Raw genomic sequence first — 17552 nt, forward strand, 5'->3', positions numbered from 1 at the left:
ACAGCTGTGATCAGTTCATTGTTGGACTAGGTGATCTTAGTGGTCTTTTCCAACCTTAATGATTCTGTGATTCTGTGCACAATATCCTTGAAATCTACTTTCCTGAATATCTTATATTCATAGTCAGGAAAATGAATTATCAAGGAAATAAAAATATGTTAGAGTAATGTCCCCAAAAAACCTGTGAAATTTAGCACACAGTGCTAAAGTATGCCTTATTTGGTTTTATGTGAATTTAGCTGGAATAGAACTGGAAGGATTAACTTAAAAACAACAACAACAAAAAAAGGCATTTACAATGCTTCAAGTATAAGCTACATACATTTGCTTTGACGATGCTTCCAGCCCCTTTTATTCAGTGACTGGGAAAATTCTTTTTTTTTTTTCCAAGTTCATGAAAGGCTCTTCATCTTAACTGATACCTCCTATTGAAGTGGTCTAGGAGGTTCCTGGAGTGTGCAGAAGACAACTTCTTGACACAGTTGGTGAGAAAACCTACCAGGGTAAGCACCCTTTTAGACCTGCTGGTTACGAACAGAAAAGGAGTGGTGTGTAAGCTGTGTAACTGCTTAAAAACATAGTCACTGAAAAATCTCTTGAGTGTTCCAGCCTCCTAATAGTAGCATTCTGGAATTCTGCAGACACCTGCTCAGTTAGAATAGAACCATTTACATCACTTCTACCACACTCATGAAGATTTCCACCTATGACTGCTGATGTCAACACATCCTATTTTTGGCCAGATTACACAATGGCAACCCTGGAATATCCATATTACATTCATCTTTATACCTAACACAAGGGCTCCATGCAGAGCTCTTCTAGTATTCACATATACATCCAGCTTTTTTTCCATGGATTTCCTACTTTTATGCCAGATCGAAGGACTACAGAGATGAATAAGATCCCATTTCATGTCAAAGCCTAGTGAGCAAACTGAGAGTTGTATACAGGGAAACTTGAGGACAAGGGAAATAAAACCATCTCCTCAAAACAGGGCACTAGATGTGTGGTCAAATGACATGGACTTTATTTCTGATGAGAGAAAATATCCAGACTGCTAGTGTCAAGGACAAGTCACTTGCACTGTCAGTCTTACTCAGGAAATAAGTAAAGGCTTTAGAGCCAGCACACGTGGAACACCATTCCCAGCACCTGATGCCACGTATATATACAATATTTCATTTAGGCTTAGGCTAATTGGACCCTGAGACAAATGGCAGAAGACTCCCAAATCACAGCAACTCTAAGACCACTTTTTGTGGAAACTAAGAACCTGTACACAGGACCTGTACACAGAACTGAATCCCAACAAAGAAAGATAAAGCAAACACTGTTTCTCTAAAGTGACTTCCAAGATGAGACTAAGAGCATAGAGTGGTGGTCATAGTTCTTGTGTAAGAATCAGTCCCCAGTATAAAATCTTTCACAGTGAATATCACTCAGGTTCTACCTGATTTACACAGAGTATCACAGTATCACAGTCTCGTGCGAGTTGGAAGGGACCTTAGAGATCATCAAGTCCAGCTCCCGGGATTCGAGCCTTCTGTGTAGCAGAGCAACACTTCTACCACTTGCACCACAGGGGGGATTCAAACCCAGGCCTCCAGTGTTGCAAGCGGCACTTCGACCACTGCGCCACTGGGGCACATGGAGTAGCATAGGTAACCCTTGCATTTTTTTTGTATCAAAACGTAACCTGAATGAAGGTAATTGTTTATAATCGTTTTCCCCTTTCCTCATTTCTTTCTCAATAATATGTCATAGAACTATGTGCTACACTAAGTAAAGAACGGAATAAGTTTCTAAGCAAAATTTTTTCAACAACCAAGCCTGGCTGAGAAATCAAGAAATAGTTGTCACCACTCTTTAGTAAATATATATAGCAAGTCTACACATAACAGACTGAGCTGGTATTTTCAAATCCATACTCATTATAGAGATCATACAAAAATGTAAGTCTCTCTTCAATTGTTCATTTATTTATTTTTTTATTTATTCCCCTTTTGCTGCTTCACATATTGCCTGTTTGATGGCTTTTCCTGCTGTAGGGGAAATCCTTCCAAATCTTCCTTATGGTAGTCATTCGCTACAGACACTGGATCTGATCATTTGCTTCTTAGAATCCAAAAAAGAGTTTTGCCCAACTGCTTTTTAACAGCAATCAGATGATTAAACTCTTTATTATATCTCTGAGGAAAAAAAAAAAAAAAATATATATATATATATATATGTGTGTGTGTGTGTATATATATAAATATATATGTTTTCATTCAATTGTCTCGTAAACCCTGAGCTTTTAGAGACTGGTGAAGAGTAAATAAGAATTAAGAATCTGAAAATCATTGCTCATGTCAGTTTCTTCTCAAGAGGAAAGTCAGAAGTGGCATAAACTTCACACATTCACATGCATCATTCAGATGGTTTTAGACAGGACTTTCTAATGTCTTTTCATTAGCAGTTCTCATTGCTCCTCTAAATTTCAACTTCTTGCCAGCTCCTAATATTGTAGGCTGCTTGTTGTGAACTTACTGCCAGCTGAAAGGGAAAATTGCTATACATGCTGCATACTTTGGGAGCACAGTCTGGTATATTGGACTGTGTCAAAAGTCATTTCAGAGTTTCAGCAATGGAAAGTACCCATAAAAAATCTGACACATTAACAGTGACAATTTACATTTCAGGACTCATTGTGCAAGATTTTCAGATCACTCAAACATTCAGAGTGTTTCTGCTCAAGAGTGTCTGGTAAAAAAGATATATTTATATATCAGTTAATAGTACCAAAACAAACAATCATCAGAAATTTCACTAGTGTGCATCAAAACTATTATCAATAAGGCCTATTTAAGAAAGAAGCTCAGTACAGTCTGCTGGGTGAAATCAGATTCAGTGTACTGAAGAAATGAGCATTTTCCAAGAAAAGTAGTTTATCTGCCATTAAACATTGGCCTCTTCCTCCCACAATAGTAGCGTATGTAAAATGCCAGTGAAGGCAATGGAAATTTACTTAACTTGTAGGCTTCAGGGTTTACTTCTTATTTGTTTTTTGAATTTATTTATGACTTTTACTTCAAAAACTAAAAAGTTGTGGTTGGCTGGTGAAGCCCCTGGTGACTGCAAAAAGGGAAATATCACTCCCTTTTTTAAGAAAAGGAGAAAAGAGGACCTGGGGAACTACAGGCTGGTGAACCCCATGTCTGTGCCTGAGGACTTCATGTAGCAGATCCTCCTGAAAGAGATGCTAAGGCACATGAGAGATGAAGAAGTGATCTGAGACAACCAGAAAGACTTCATCAAGGGCAGATCATGCCTCAAGTCTGGTGACTTTCTATGATGGAGTGACAGCATCAGTGGACCATGGAAGGGCAACTGGCATCCTGTATCTGAACATGCACAAGGCCTTTGACATAGTGCCACACCACCTCCTTACTTCTAAATTGCAGACATACAGATTTGAAGAGTGGACTGTTCAGTGGATAATGAATGAATTGGCTGGATGGTCATAGCCAGAGAGTTGTTGCCAGTGGCTTTGCTTCTGGGTGGAGGCTGGTCCCAAGCAGTGTCCCTCAGGGGTCCATCTTGGAATTGGTGCTCTTCAACATTTCTTTCAATGACTTAGACTGTGGGATTGAGTGTACTCTTAGTAAGTTTGGTGATGACACCAAGCTGAGCGGTGTAGACAGTACAATAGAAAGGAAGCCAACCAGAAGGATCTGGACAGACTTGAAAGTGAGCCCACAAGGACTTAATGAGGTTCAATAAGGCAAAGTCCGAGGTGTTGCACTTGGGTTGGGACAGTCCTAGATATGAGCACAGACTGGGAAATAACTCCTAGAAAGCAGACCTGCTGAAAAGGACTTGGCAGTCCTGATGGATGAAAAGCTGAACATGAGCCAGCAGTGTGTTCTTGCAGCCCAGAAGGTCAGTGATATCCTGGATTGGATCAAAAGAGGGGTAGGTAGCAGGGAGAGGGAGGTGATTGTCCCCCTTTGCTCTTATGAGGCTCCATCTAGAGTGTTTTGTCAAGTAAAGGAAGGATGCAGAGTGAATCCAGAGGAGGGCCATGAAGATGATCAGAGGGTTGGAGCTCTGCTCCTATGAAAAATGGTTGAGGGACTCTGTCTTCTTTAGCTTGAAGAGCAGGCTCCAGGGAGAAATCATTGTGATTTTCCAGTTCTTGAAAGGAACTTAGAAGCAGGAGGAGACCAACTTTTTACACAGGTAGATAGCAATAGGAATAGGAGGAGGGGGAATTAATTTAAACTGAAAGAGAGAACACTTAGGTTAGATATTAGGAAGAAATTCTTTACTTGGAAGGTGAAGGCACTGAAACAGGCTGCCCAGAGAAGCTGTAGATGCCCCACCCTGGCCCTGGTGACATTCAAGACCATGCTTGATGGTTTCCTGGGCAGTCTCATCTAGTGGACTGCAGCCCTGCCCATGGCAAGGGGGTTGAAACTAGATGATCTCTGAGGCGTCTTCCAACCCAACTCATGATTCTATGAAAAGGCCATGACTGTTGGGTGCTTAGGGTGGTACAGCCTATTGAATGGCAGATATGAATTCCAGAGACTTTCCTTGGTCAGAAGCTTTTGCAGTCTTAAGGATGCCATCCATCCTCAAAATCCAGAGCATCAGCAAACCTGAATGGAGTGACTATCTGCAGGGATATGTATTCTGGCTGTAATTGTCTGAATGAAAAACTTTTGTCATTTGAATAGGAGAACTGAAAAGCCCAGCCTGAAGTCTCTTACTTAGCTTATTCATTCATGATTGAACAGACAACCACTGATATAAGAGGAAGTTTCTCTCAGTAAAGTCTTGCAAAGTCTAAGCTCTGAAGCAGCAGACAGATTTTCCTCTTCCTCTCTTTAACAATTAATCTCTTATACAACAATGTATTTCTAATGTCCCAGTCATTGTCTTTATAAACAAGTCAAAAAAATAAAGTCCTTTGTCCTGACTTGCTGTCTTGTTTCTCTTCCCTGCTCAAATAAAATTTAGAAAAATAGGTAAATTCACTTCAGAGTAACCTCAGATGACCAGCTCAGGGCAGGAGCCACACCATGTGCTTCCTTGGCATTTGGGTGATCTGAGCCACTTGGTAGTGAACCTGACAGCTGAGTGCAGTGATGTGGTTGCAGGCTAGCAAGTGGGCCAGGGAGGTGCAGCTTGGGTTTCATTGCTAAGCATTCATCTCAGATTCCATGGACAAGGCATAGCTTTCAGTGGCACACAAGGTACCATGAGCTTGTTTGTTCTTTTTGCTTAATAAACTAGTTCTTTTGTAAACAAATATTTAGATTCATAAATAATCCTTTCATTTGCAGAGTGTGTGGAAACTGCTGAGTCACAGCATGAACCACATGACTGAGCACCTGGGGAAAAGACCTAGTCAGCCCTGAGAGCACAGGTGAAGGCAATTCAGCTGTATGATCAGAAGGAGTTGAGTCTGGCTCCACAACTCATAGACCTCATTTAAGCACTGATTGTCATTAAGGAAGAATCTTCTTTCTGGAGGTTTGTTCTTGGTGAAGCTTTTCTTTGCTAAACCTGGAATTTTCTTGTATGGATGAGTAGTCTTCCCTTCCTTTATAGTACCTTTTTATCATGCTTGTCCTTCTGTCATTGCAGCTTTGTTGTAATGCCTTTCCCATAGTACTGATTTGTCCAATTGCTATACTGAGCATCTGTGAAATTAGCCCTGAATAAGCGACTCTATGTTATTTATCATCTAGGTGTGATGGACAAGTTTAATAGGCAGTGATTCAGACCATCAGTAGTTCAAACCCTTATGTTACAAGTTAATCCACCAAGACAGGTCTCTGCTTCTAAGTGATATCCTCATCAGTGAATCAAGGGTAGTCTCTTATATGGGCATTTCACATCAAGTTTTCAGTACTGTTGCTACCAGATGCTATGGAAATTTGTCACAGTTAATAGGGAGTGGAAAGAGCTTCTCCCACATCTCCATGTGTGGGAGTCCCCAGCTACAGCCAGGAGAGGTCACCAGTATGTAACTTTCTCAGTAGCAGGAGACTGGTTCTTAACACTCAAGTCTATGCTGTTCTTGTGTCTGTCAGTCACACCTTAATTATCACAGCTGTCTCCAGTCCCAAGAGGGAATTTGCACCCCAGTCTGCTTCCCCAGCTCTATTGGGAAGAAGTCTGGCTCCTCTTTACCCTGCCAGGGGCTTTTGCTGTAATTAGCTGTTCTCACTGCAACTAGTCATGCAACGCAGCTCCTAGAATGAATATTAGATACAGCAGATATGTGAGGACAAGACTTAAATATTTATGAACAGTTTATTTATTGTTTCATCACAACTAAAGGTCATTGTTCTTAGAGACTACTTATTAATCAAGGCATTTTGGAAGTTGAAGTGCAGACATTTGAGTTATGTCTGAGCATAGGAACACATGGAAATTTTTAGAAGTTATATAACATCTATATTTTTTATCATTGATTAATTTTTAAAATTTGCAATAGAGTTTCCGTGAATCAAAATAATCTTGTGCTGAAATAATTCACAGAATAATTAAATCCTAAAGGAAAATCAACAAAATATGGTCATGGACAGAGAAGACTACGGTAATAGGAGTTGGAACACTTAGATCCTAAGATGAGTTCTTTAACAGGGCAGGTAGCTAAGCACAGAACAGCTATGTGTTCACTCCCTCCAAAATGGAATGAGGTAGAGAACTGGAAACCAAACAGAACTCATGGGTTGAGGTAGACTTTTTAGTAAGACAGAAAAAAAAAAAAAAAAAAAAAAAAAAAAAGATTGTTATTGTCACATTTTTGTTTCCATGTTATATCCACAATGCAATTACTTGCCACCAGACAACTGACACACAGTCAACATTACAACTGCTCACTAGACAACACCCAGCTAGCAGACCGACCTGTCATCACTCTGACAGACACCTGAGCAGCAGGCAGCTTAGGTTTGTTTAGAGTATTTCTCTTTTTCCCCACTCACACCACACCCATTTTGTACTTCACTGCTTCTATACCATCTACTCCTGAGACAGGTGCAGGGCTGTGGTACAGTAAAAGTTTGCTTTGCATCTAGAGTGAAAAGTATGGCTTCTTACGTGCTCCCTAGTATCTCTCTCTGCTGCTGCTTATCAGGTTCATTTCCCTGAGGACAGCTGAAGTTGTATTGTTTACCAGGGCTGCAAAATTGAGTTGTTCAGTTCTTTTTCAAAACTCTGTCCTCATGGGTTCTGTTGACTTTGAGAGAGCAGAAAACACTCATGCTGCATCTCAAATGATGTAAAATGCCCACACTGATCTCAGATCAAAGAGTCTTTTAATGATATGCAAATAGTGTACCAGATCAGAAAGATGCTAGCTATCCAGCTCCTCTCTGATAGGTATTGAATTTTGACTGAGGCATTTTTGTGAAGTAGCAGACGCAGCTCCAGATCCTACCAAGTGTAAATTATAAATGGCTGTCTCTTGGACTGTTTTACCCCAGTAGTAAATAGTTACATCTTGCCATTTCAAGAAAGGATTGTTGCCAGCTCTGTCTGGTTTTCCACCAATGTACTTAACCTCTCTAATAGGCAAAAACAAACTGTGGACTAGCACACCAACCTTGAAAAAGTACTGATCTCTGACACAGTTTCCATCAACTCAAGTAATTGTGAAATGCAACCACCTCATATGGTGGTCCTTACAAATTTAAATTCTGTTGAATTAAATAGGGTTTATCCTATTATAAAATGTCTTGAAAGATGATCAAATGTGACATCTGTCAGAACAATCATATGGGAACTGCTAGGTCATGGCCTGAATTAGTGATTAAGCACCTGCTGAAGGGGTGCAGCCTGCTCTGGGAACACAGGTGGAAACAGTACGCCTGTGTGATGAGAAGGAGTGGATCCTGGCTCCACCCCTTCTGTCATGGTTTTGTATTGTTGCTGTCAATATTCCACATCATCATGCATGTCAATATTCCACATCATCCACTTAACATCATGTGCAGTATGGATAATTAAAAAGCTCATACTCCAGTTCTGCGGAATAACAAAGTCCCGAATACTCAGCTCTCAGAAGAAAACTACTTATAACAGAGGACTTCGCAGTCAGAGATAGGTCATGGGAGAAGGACATGTGTAATCTCACTCCCAGGCTGGAGTTCTCTCTGTCTCAGACTCTCAGAGAGTGGGAAGTGTTCTAGCCGTGTCGCTTAGAGTTCACAGTAGGCCTCTCGGTTTCTGGGGACTCTCTCTCTGTTTTGTTCTATTTATTAGCCTCGATCATATTGTATTATATTGTGTTATCTTGTATTCTGACATCATATTTAGTAAAATAAGTTTTCCTCCTTAGATTGCTGCCACTGTTCTCTTTTCCCATTCCCCTTTTTCCCTTCCCTTCCAGGCTGGGGGCCCTACGGGACAGCTGCCCCCTGTCATGGCCACAAGTAGATCTAGGTAACCCGTGACACCTCCTTAACTTCATTTGAGGGCTGGCAGGTGCAAAGGAAGTGTCTCTATTTGGGGACTCTTCATTTGGAGTGTTCAGTGAGCACTGATCGTCTGAAAGGGTTATGTGATCCCTTCTTTATTACTGGATTATGACCATTATCTTTCTTGTGTGCCTCAAGATTGCTTTAAAGCAGCTATATTTGCTGCTTATACTTACAGCAATGCAAACAGAGATAATACGTATGGGATGTTCCAAAGGTGGAGAATCTGCTGGCTAAAATATGAAAGTTGGGAGACAGCCATAATTGTCAGATTTGCCTAGGACTTTATTAGAAAGTGTGGTCAACTCAATATCTGCAGGCCTAAGCACTCTATGAGTACCATGAGAATAACAGCTCTCCATTCTAAGTCTCTTTTAGCTACATGAGAAACTCTTACAGGCTTTACCTATTAAACATAGCTTGGAATGCTGTTTGCATGATTTAACCTCACGCAACTGTCAGACATAACTAAGAAATCAAAAAAAAGGTATTCCTACAGTTTTCTTCTGTAAAGGGTAGTACGCTTCTGTGAGGAAATACCTATGTATATTTTAGAACTGATGTGTGTATTTGTTTGTTGGCTTGTTTGATTTTTTCCACATTGGAAGAGGTAATGAGAAATTGTAATAAAGCTGAGAGAACCTGCAACACAGATTTTGCTGCTATTGAGAATGACTTCAACAGGCTGGAGAAATGGATGAAGAGGAATCTCACAAAGTATTGCAAAGGAAAATGCATTCTAGCACCCAAGAAGAATAACTCTAGGCATTGATACAGAGAAGTGACTTGTTTTTAAAAGCAACTCTGCAAAGAACTGGGGGTTCTGGTGAATGACAAGGTGCACTTGAGCTAGTGATGTGCCACAACTACAGAGAAAGCTCACAGACTCCTGGGATGCATTAGGAAGAGCATTGCTAGCTGATCAAAAGAAAGAATCCTCTTCTTCAGCGCAACTATGAACCCACTTGAAGTGTTGTTTTCTTTTATGTGCTCCCTTGTAGAGTGTCATGGTTTTGCAATTTTGTAATTTTGCTATCAGTATTCCACATCATAACATCATGTTAAGCAGAGATAATTTTGACGAATCAGCTGCTCACAGAAGGAAGACTGAATGTCCCAGGGAACACCACGGTCAGTCATATGACCAGGACTATATAATCTCACTTCAGTGCTGGACTCGCTCTCTTGCATCCTGCCAGCCATGGGAGAGTGTGTGGAAGCATTCCAGCCGTTTCTCCTAGAGTTACAGTAGGCCTCTCGGTTTTCGGGACTCACTCTCTCTTATTTTACTTGATTTGTTAGCCTTAATTCCAATTATATTGCATTATATTGTGTTATTCTGTATTCCGATATAGTATTTAGTAAATAAGTGTGCCTCCTTAGATCGTTGCCGCTGTATTTATTTTCTCTTTCCCTGTTTTCTTTTCCTTTTGGGATAGCGGCCCTGCAGATCGTCTATACCCCTGTCATGGGTGCCGGTAGATTTTAGGGTAACCTATGACATAGAGAATGATATAGACATGCTGCATTGAATCCATGCATTAGTTTTTCAACTAATGCAACATGTTTCATGTCATACAACATATGTTTGTTAGTCCTATGAAAAAACTATTGTTGCAGAAAAGGAATTCAGAAGTCTTACTCATTTCCATGTATTCTGGAGTCAGCCCAGTGAAAGGTTCCAGGGTGTAGTCAAGATACCACTGCTGAGGGTCCTTTGGTTGCCTGGTGTCCATTTTCTTTGGTTCAGTTCCTTCATCCTTCATCTTCCTGATAAGCTTCTTTAATTTCCTGAGGAACAAAAGGTAAGACCTATGTTGTTTTTTTTTTATTCCCAATAGGACACGGCCTAAATCTTTGTACTAGAACATAAAATGAATATCAAGTTGCTTTGGTGCCACAAAGGTTTGCTTTGCAGCTTCTCCTAAGCTGCTACTTATTGACAGTTAACAGGCTGCTGAATGAAGTAGTTCCTGTGTTCCTGCATTAGAAGAGTGTTACAACACCACAATATGCTATGATAAAATTGGACCCAGTACTTCATAGTAATTACTTGTCTCTAGACACATAATATGTATAATGAAAAAAAATGAACAAGCATATTTCTGAAGCTTAAGCACATTGGACTTAAATAATAGTAGTTACTAATATGCATCTCCTTCAAGAAGGAAAAACAAGCAAACAAAGACCTGGAAGTAAAATGCTCGTACTTCATATGTTGCACAGATGTACTTTTCTCTCAACATGAAATTTGGAAACTTCCATATAGTATATTTTGTAGTCAAAATGACAACGTATATATTGCCAATCAACGAGAATACTAGAATATACTCATTCATAAACCTGGTAGACTTATGCAGTTTAAGCATGAAGACTTCCCACTGTCAACGCCAAATGATTGCTTCTGCTGATAAACCTGCAGCACTAAAAAATAAAAAAAAAACTGTATCTAACTTACTGATAGGTGTGCAGTTACATAGGACTTCACTGACTTTCAGTCAGCCCCATAACCAACAGAAAACAAAGATGCTTGGATTCCAGTCATTTCTGATCTCAAGCATATGTTGTAGTGTATTTAAATCAGCAAATGGATATGTGTATGTATACATATCTACTGCTTGTAGAATCTTAAATAGAAAGCACTTGTCTCGATTCAAAAAAATAAAAATAATAATGGGGCTACAATTAATAAAAATAATGAAACATATACTTACAAAATGTCAAGTTTAAACAATATCTTTTGCTCCTTTGCTCCTGGAAAGTCTTAATTCCCTTATGGCTATGGAATTTGAGAGATTTGTTTAAATTTTTACATGAGAAAATACATATTTCTGAAATTGCTGTTCTCTTTTGAGAGTTAACTGACAATATACAAGACAAAGTATGCAGACCCCTGTAGACCCTGAAAAACTAATTTCACAAGAAGTTAGATATTCTGTGTACTTGCACAACTGTATCACTATCCTTTTCAGATTTCTCATATGAGATTTGGAAGTTCTGAATTGTCCTTAAGTTATGCCTTTAGGCTTGCCTAGAATGCACTGAATGAAAAGGAATTGTTTTGGGCTACATATACATGGGCCACAATGAAAGTAATTCCTATTTGTTTTCAGAGAAACTACAATGGCTACAATGAGCATTGTAATTCTGATAGAGCAAATTATCAGCTATAAATATTTTTGAGCATAGTCATCACCATTAGCTCTGCATTTTCACCAGTGATGAACAACAGCCTGTGTGCCATGCTTGTTAAAACCTGTACTTGTGAAGGTGACTCACAGTCCCTGTTGCTACCATTGATACACATCACCCACCAACTAACTGTGCTCACATCCACTGTTTGGTCTCCAGTTTGCAGCAAGCGTCAATGAATGTCAATGGGTGCAACATTTTCTTCATGGGAGAATTCAGTTCTACACCTTTGCTTGCAGACACACTTCTGTGTCAGAAACTATTTTGTCAGACTGACCTTCTGCTGACATCTGTCACAAAGCAACAAAATATAATGGAATATTCATGGGTGTAGGGCAAATGAGGGCAATTATAGAGACTTTATTTGAAAAATAGGCACTATAGGAAAAGATATCAAAAGGAATTAACTCAAACCTCCCAGTAACAGCTTGGAGAAAGGGGTGAACTGAGGAATGTAACCCTCCCCTGTTTGTACAGTCACGCTGCAGGAGAAAAGGGCAGGCATAAGGGGGGGAACCCATGCAGACTCAGACTGCATGGAAGTAGGGTGGCCCCAAATCCCCAACGCCACTCCAGGCACTCACGTACTCCCCAAGCTCACCCATTGGTTCAGGCTGTGAGCTTGGAATTCCACTACACACAGAATCACAGAATCACATAATGACCCGGGTTGGAAGGGACCTCAAGGATCATGTAGTTCCAACCTCCCTGCCTAGCAGGGCCACCAAACATACACATTTACTAGATCAGGTTGCCCAGGGCCCCATCCAACCTGGCCTTGAACACCTCCAAGGACGGGACATCCACAACCTCCCTGGGCAGCCTGTTCCAGGGCCTAACCACTCTCCTAGTAAAGAACTTCCCCCTAACATCCAACCTAACTCTTCCCTCCTTCAACTTGGATCCATTTCCCCTAGTCCTGCTATTGTCTGCTCTTTCAAAGAGTTTACTCCCCTCCTGGGCGTAGGTTCCCTTCAGGTATTGAAAGGCTGCAATGAGGTCACCCCGAAGCCTTTTCTTCTCCAGCATGAACAAGCCTAACTCCTTCAGTCTGTCCTCATAGGGGAGGTGCTCCAGGCCCCTGATCATCTTCGTGGCCCTCCTCTGGACCCTTTCCAAAATCTCTATGTCTTTCTTGTACTAAGGGCTCCACACCTGTACACAGTACTCCAGATGGGGCCTCACAAGAGCCGAGTGGAGAGGGACAATCACCTCCCTATCCCTGCTGACCACCCCTCTCCTGATGGAGCCCAGGATCCCATTTGCTTTCCGAGCTGCCAGAGCGCACTGCTGGCTCATGTTAAGTCTCTCGTCCATCAGGACCCCCAGGTCCTTCTCTGCCAAGCTGCTCTCAAGGACCACTCCTCCCAGCCTGTATAGGTGCCTGGGAAAGCTCAGTATCTACTGCCACACCACCAACATCTGCCCACAAAACTGTGGGCCCTATATAGCAAAAAAGGAGGCATTACTTTCAGGACAACCCTCATAAAATATGTAATATAATTAATGTATATAAGTAAAAAAAATAAAAAAATAGCTATTAATATTTTTATTAAAACAAAAAAGAGAGCAATAAAACCACAACACTGGTGGGATATTTGACCTTGTTTTTGTGAAACTAATGCATCAATCTGATTTGACTGAAGTGGGTGCAAATAGTGAGTTCTCAAAGTGTTTGTGATTTTTTATGAGATTTTACACTTTCTCTTCTTTTAGTTGTTCACAAATATACATACTGCTAAATAGGAAAGACATAAAGTGTGAGTTTGAATTGAGGGATATTTTTCTTTGGTAAGATAGTTCTTATACAAGGCTAGAAAAGAGACATTATCAAATTTTTGAGTTGAATATCTGATTGCAATTATACATTACATTTGAAAATTCTCAGGTAATGTGTCAACTGAAAATGGATTTACAAATATATGAAAAAAAAAAATTTCAGCAATCTTGAAACCTGTTCTTAAGTTAATGTATTAGAATGGAAAGGTTGCTTATTTTTTACTGTTCATAGTACTGTGTTTACCTAATATATCAAAACACATAAAATTATTTGCCATGACTTGAGTTACCACTGAACTGCATTCTCCCTATGTCCTGGTTTCAGCCCAGACAGCATTAATGGGACACTGATGTTCAGTTGTTGCTGAGAGATGGGTGCATACATGGGCTGGGCTTCTTGACAGAGAAGAGCAGCTGCCTTTAAAGCACATGTCTGGGGCTACTTGTGGCCAGTAGAACAGTTTGCTAACAGTTCTTAGGTAAACACAGGTCAGTTCTGCTTCCCACATCCCGTAGATCAGATGAGCTGGCATCTTAGTTTCTCCTTTTGACCATGTTTTTCAACAGTATCAGCCATTTTAGACTCAGTTGCCAAGAGCAGCTGCTTCAGATACAGCCCAATCAGAACTGGAACAACAGATCTCAAAGTATAAGGATGTTTTAGGGGTTTCCTTTGCTGGGGAAACACCAAGAGAGAAGTAAACCTACAGCAATTGGCAGCTCTTGTAAGAGAGGCTGACATGGCACAGCTGTTGCCAGGGCATACAGAGGCCAAACCCATGCCCCTAAAAGACACAGTAGGGTGGGCAGCAGCTGGAATAGTAGCTCAAACAGCACAAAACTGAAATTCTGCCAGCTGCAGAAGTGAAGGGTGCTCATTCCAACTGACCCTTGAGGTAGAATTTGTTTCTGAGCTAAGACTGCAGGTCTAGCAAAGGTGGTATACACCATTCACAGAACCACCCTGGACATGATCAGTGTCTCCACCCAAACCGAGCTCTTGAAGGCAGAAGCAGCTGTGTAGACTGATCTATGGGAAGTGCCTAGGCCTTGCTCCTGGAGCAGAGGTGGGTGGTAAACTCACCTGCATAACATATACCCAGGTGGAGGACCTCCTGCAACATGTGACTATGCTTTAGAGCTTTTATGCTTTTTATAAAATGCTTATAAAAGCTTTTATGCTTTTTATGGCTTTGTACCATCTGGGAGGCAGAAATGGAGATATACAGCTGGATTCACACACAACCTGTATTGAATCCACAGTCTGGAGCCAAACAGCCCCAGACTCCTCCAGAAACTCATCCAGTCAGAGAGAAATGGCAAACCACCAGGACAAAGAGTAATATGATGAAGAAGCCTGCCTCAAAGCCTGAGAAGCTTCTGCAGAACCATTACAAACTGTAATGAGTCCTCAAAACTGACTAAGGCAGCCAGACCAGCTCCCACTTGCATAGTATCTACTGCAACCAAGAAAAAGTGACAGGTGGGAGTAGTGGGTGATTCTCTTCTTAGAAGTACAGAAGTACCCATCTGCCAGCATGGCCTACTATCTAGAGAGGTCTGCTGCTGCATCAAGGATGTAACAGAGAGGTTGCCTGACTTTGTATGTCCTACTAACTACTACCTGCAGTTGCTGTTTCACACAGGCGCTGCTGACATAGCTGTGAGTAACCTGAAGAATATGAAGAGGAACGGCAAGGAGCTGGGAGCAGCAGTTAAGGACTCAGGAGCACAGGTAGTCTTTTCATGAATCCTCCCAGTTAAAGGCATAGGGTGGGAAAAGACTGAAAGAATTGAGAAAATCAATCAACAGTTAAAGGAGTGGTGTCTTGAACAGGGCTTTGACTATTTAGGCCATGAGACTAGTTTTGATAAATCTGGTATCCTGAGAGAGGATGTGGTTCATCTTTCAGAGAAGGGGCAACAAGCTATCCAATTTAGTCAGGAGAGTTTTAAACTAGAGTTGCTGAGGAAGGGTGTCCTCAACCCATCCTGCTTTGAGACAGATGACATCAATGAATGCCCTAGGCCTGGAGTTGGATCACAGGCAAGGAAGACAGTGCCCAAAGTGCAGGATGAAGCAAACTGGTAAATTAGCCTCAATGAGAGTTCAGTTCAAACACCTGTACACAAACGCACAGAGCATGAGGAACAAGCAGGAAGAGTTACAGATGTGCACGTACCTACAGGGCTATGATGTCATTGGCATTGCTGTGGTGAGGTGGGATAGCTCTCACAACTGGAGTGTAGGAATAGACAGGTATAAACTCTTCATGAAAGACAGGCAGGGAAGAAGGGTAGAGGGTGGTGCCCGCTACATAAACAACCAGTTGGAGTCCATGGAGCCTCACCTGGGGATGGATCAGGAGCTGACAGAGTTCATGGATTAGGATTAAAGGAAAAGCAGGGGAAGGAGAAATTGTAGTGGGAATCTGCTACAAACCATCTGATCAAGAAGGCCAAGTGGATGAGATCCCTGCTCAGGCAGAAATATTGACCCAGGACTGTAATACTTCATGTATTTTACCTTGAAGGGTGGACCTGCATGCTCTGGTACCAGTTAAGCTCTTATTTTACTCCCCCTATAATCTGTGGCCCACCAGACCACCAGCAGGAGGAATAACACTGAACTCTGATATGCTTCAATGTTAATGAAGAATTCATTCCATGCTTCAGTGGTACCTGGTGGTGGATTTTCTTGAAGAAAAAAAATGGACATTCTGGAAACATCTCTTGAATAAATCCTGCAACATCTATGATCTTAATGACAACTATGAACCTTGTGTATGATCCTGCAACAACTACAAAACTTGCATGCACAAGTGAATCAATTTATACACTTCTGTATGTTCTGCTCTTCTTTCTGTACATGACTATTGGCCTATCTGTAAATACTTTGCCTAGAACCTCCAAGAACCTGCCAAAAGCAGTTTCACTTGTTTGTGAACATTATGACATCTTTAAATGAAGCTGTAAACAAAGTTGTCATCTAGTAATAATCAAGAACTATTCTAGCTTCTGATTTCTGCATGCCAAGAAGCCCCCTCAGTGAGAAAGAGGTAGATTTCTTTTTCAGGATCAGTCTCAGCAGATTTTTGCTCAAGAAGCATAAGGAAGTCTCACAATACTGCTATTAGGTATCCAAATCATCTGATTTTAGATGACACTCTTGGCATGCAAATGGGGCACTCACAACTGAGGACCCATGGACTGGTGGGGGATCTCTGTTCAGCATGCACACCAAGTGATTACTGAGGAGCTCTCCCTTATTCTGGCTCTGTTGGGTCTGGCTGCAGGTTCCCTGGAATATGGTAAAACACTCCTTTTTTTATTGCCTCTGGTAAAGCGTTACAGAAATCTGTATCATGTATGGAGAGGAATGGTAAAGGGGGAATCCCTGAATATGTACCCCACATGCCAATAGGGAGACATCCTAAGTGTGGCAGGACAGGTTTCACATTTGCCAGAAGTAACATAGTGAGGGGGTGCTTGAGAGACGCCCCTCAAGAGAAACAGGGTGCTAGCCCCTGCTAAGGGGGGGGGGTAAATCCTGAGAAAAGGATGACCCAGACTCTATGACTCCCCAAAAGTAATGTTGTGAAGTGGCACTTGAGAGATTCAAGACACCCAAGAGAAACCAAAACCATCATTTATTGGTCATTTATCAATAACTGTGTTTCACTAGGGTTGTTGGAATTGTGATTTTGTATGTGAGCATTACTGTAACAGAACTGAACTTTTCATTTTTTGTGTCTCTGTGGTGGATCTGCAAAGTCTGTTAAGCTTTGCTCTTTGTAGCTGCAGCATGCATGTGTTACAGTGCATGAAGGCAACATGCACATTCCAGACATAGTGAAGAGGGTTGTGGAAAATGCAGAGGAAAATAGTTGAAAATTGTAATAATTGATGAATTGGAGAAATCATTAAAATTATTTGTAGAAATCTGGGATCTGTGAGGAGAGAGAAAACAAAACACCACACGCACAACAAAAGAGTAAAGTTCCCATCTTGCTAGAGGATATTGGTTATGGCTTCTCCTTGAAGGAATTTGGTGTACAATCATGCCTTGAGGGAGTCAGCAGACTCCATTACCTAGCAATT

General features: G+C 41.2%; 1 protein-coding gene across 1 annotated transcript in view; it reads right to left on the reverse strand.

Moving 5' to 3' along the window:
* Positions 1-17552, reverse strand: part of ANO2 (anoctamin 2) — a 179234-nt gene that overhangs the window by 16226 nt on the left and 145456 nt on the right. Inside the window, exon 20 of the mRNA XM_072335289.1 lies at positions 10123-10271. Within this exon, the coding sequence (XP_072191390.1) occupies positions 10123-10271 (149 nt within the window). The remainder of the gene's footprint in view (positions 1-10122; positions 10272-17552) is intronic.

The sequence above is a fragment of the Excalfactoria chinensis genome, chromosome 1 (genome assembly GCF_039878825.1).
Source record: "Excalfactoria chinensis isolate bCotChi1 chromosome 1, bCotChi1.hap2, whole genome shotgun sequence".
In the NCBI taxonomy this organism is placed as follows: domain Eukaryota; kingdom Metazoa; phylum Chordata; class Aves; order Galliformes; family Phasianidae; genus Excalfactoria; species Excalfactoria chinensis.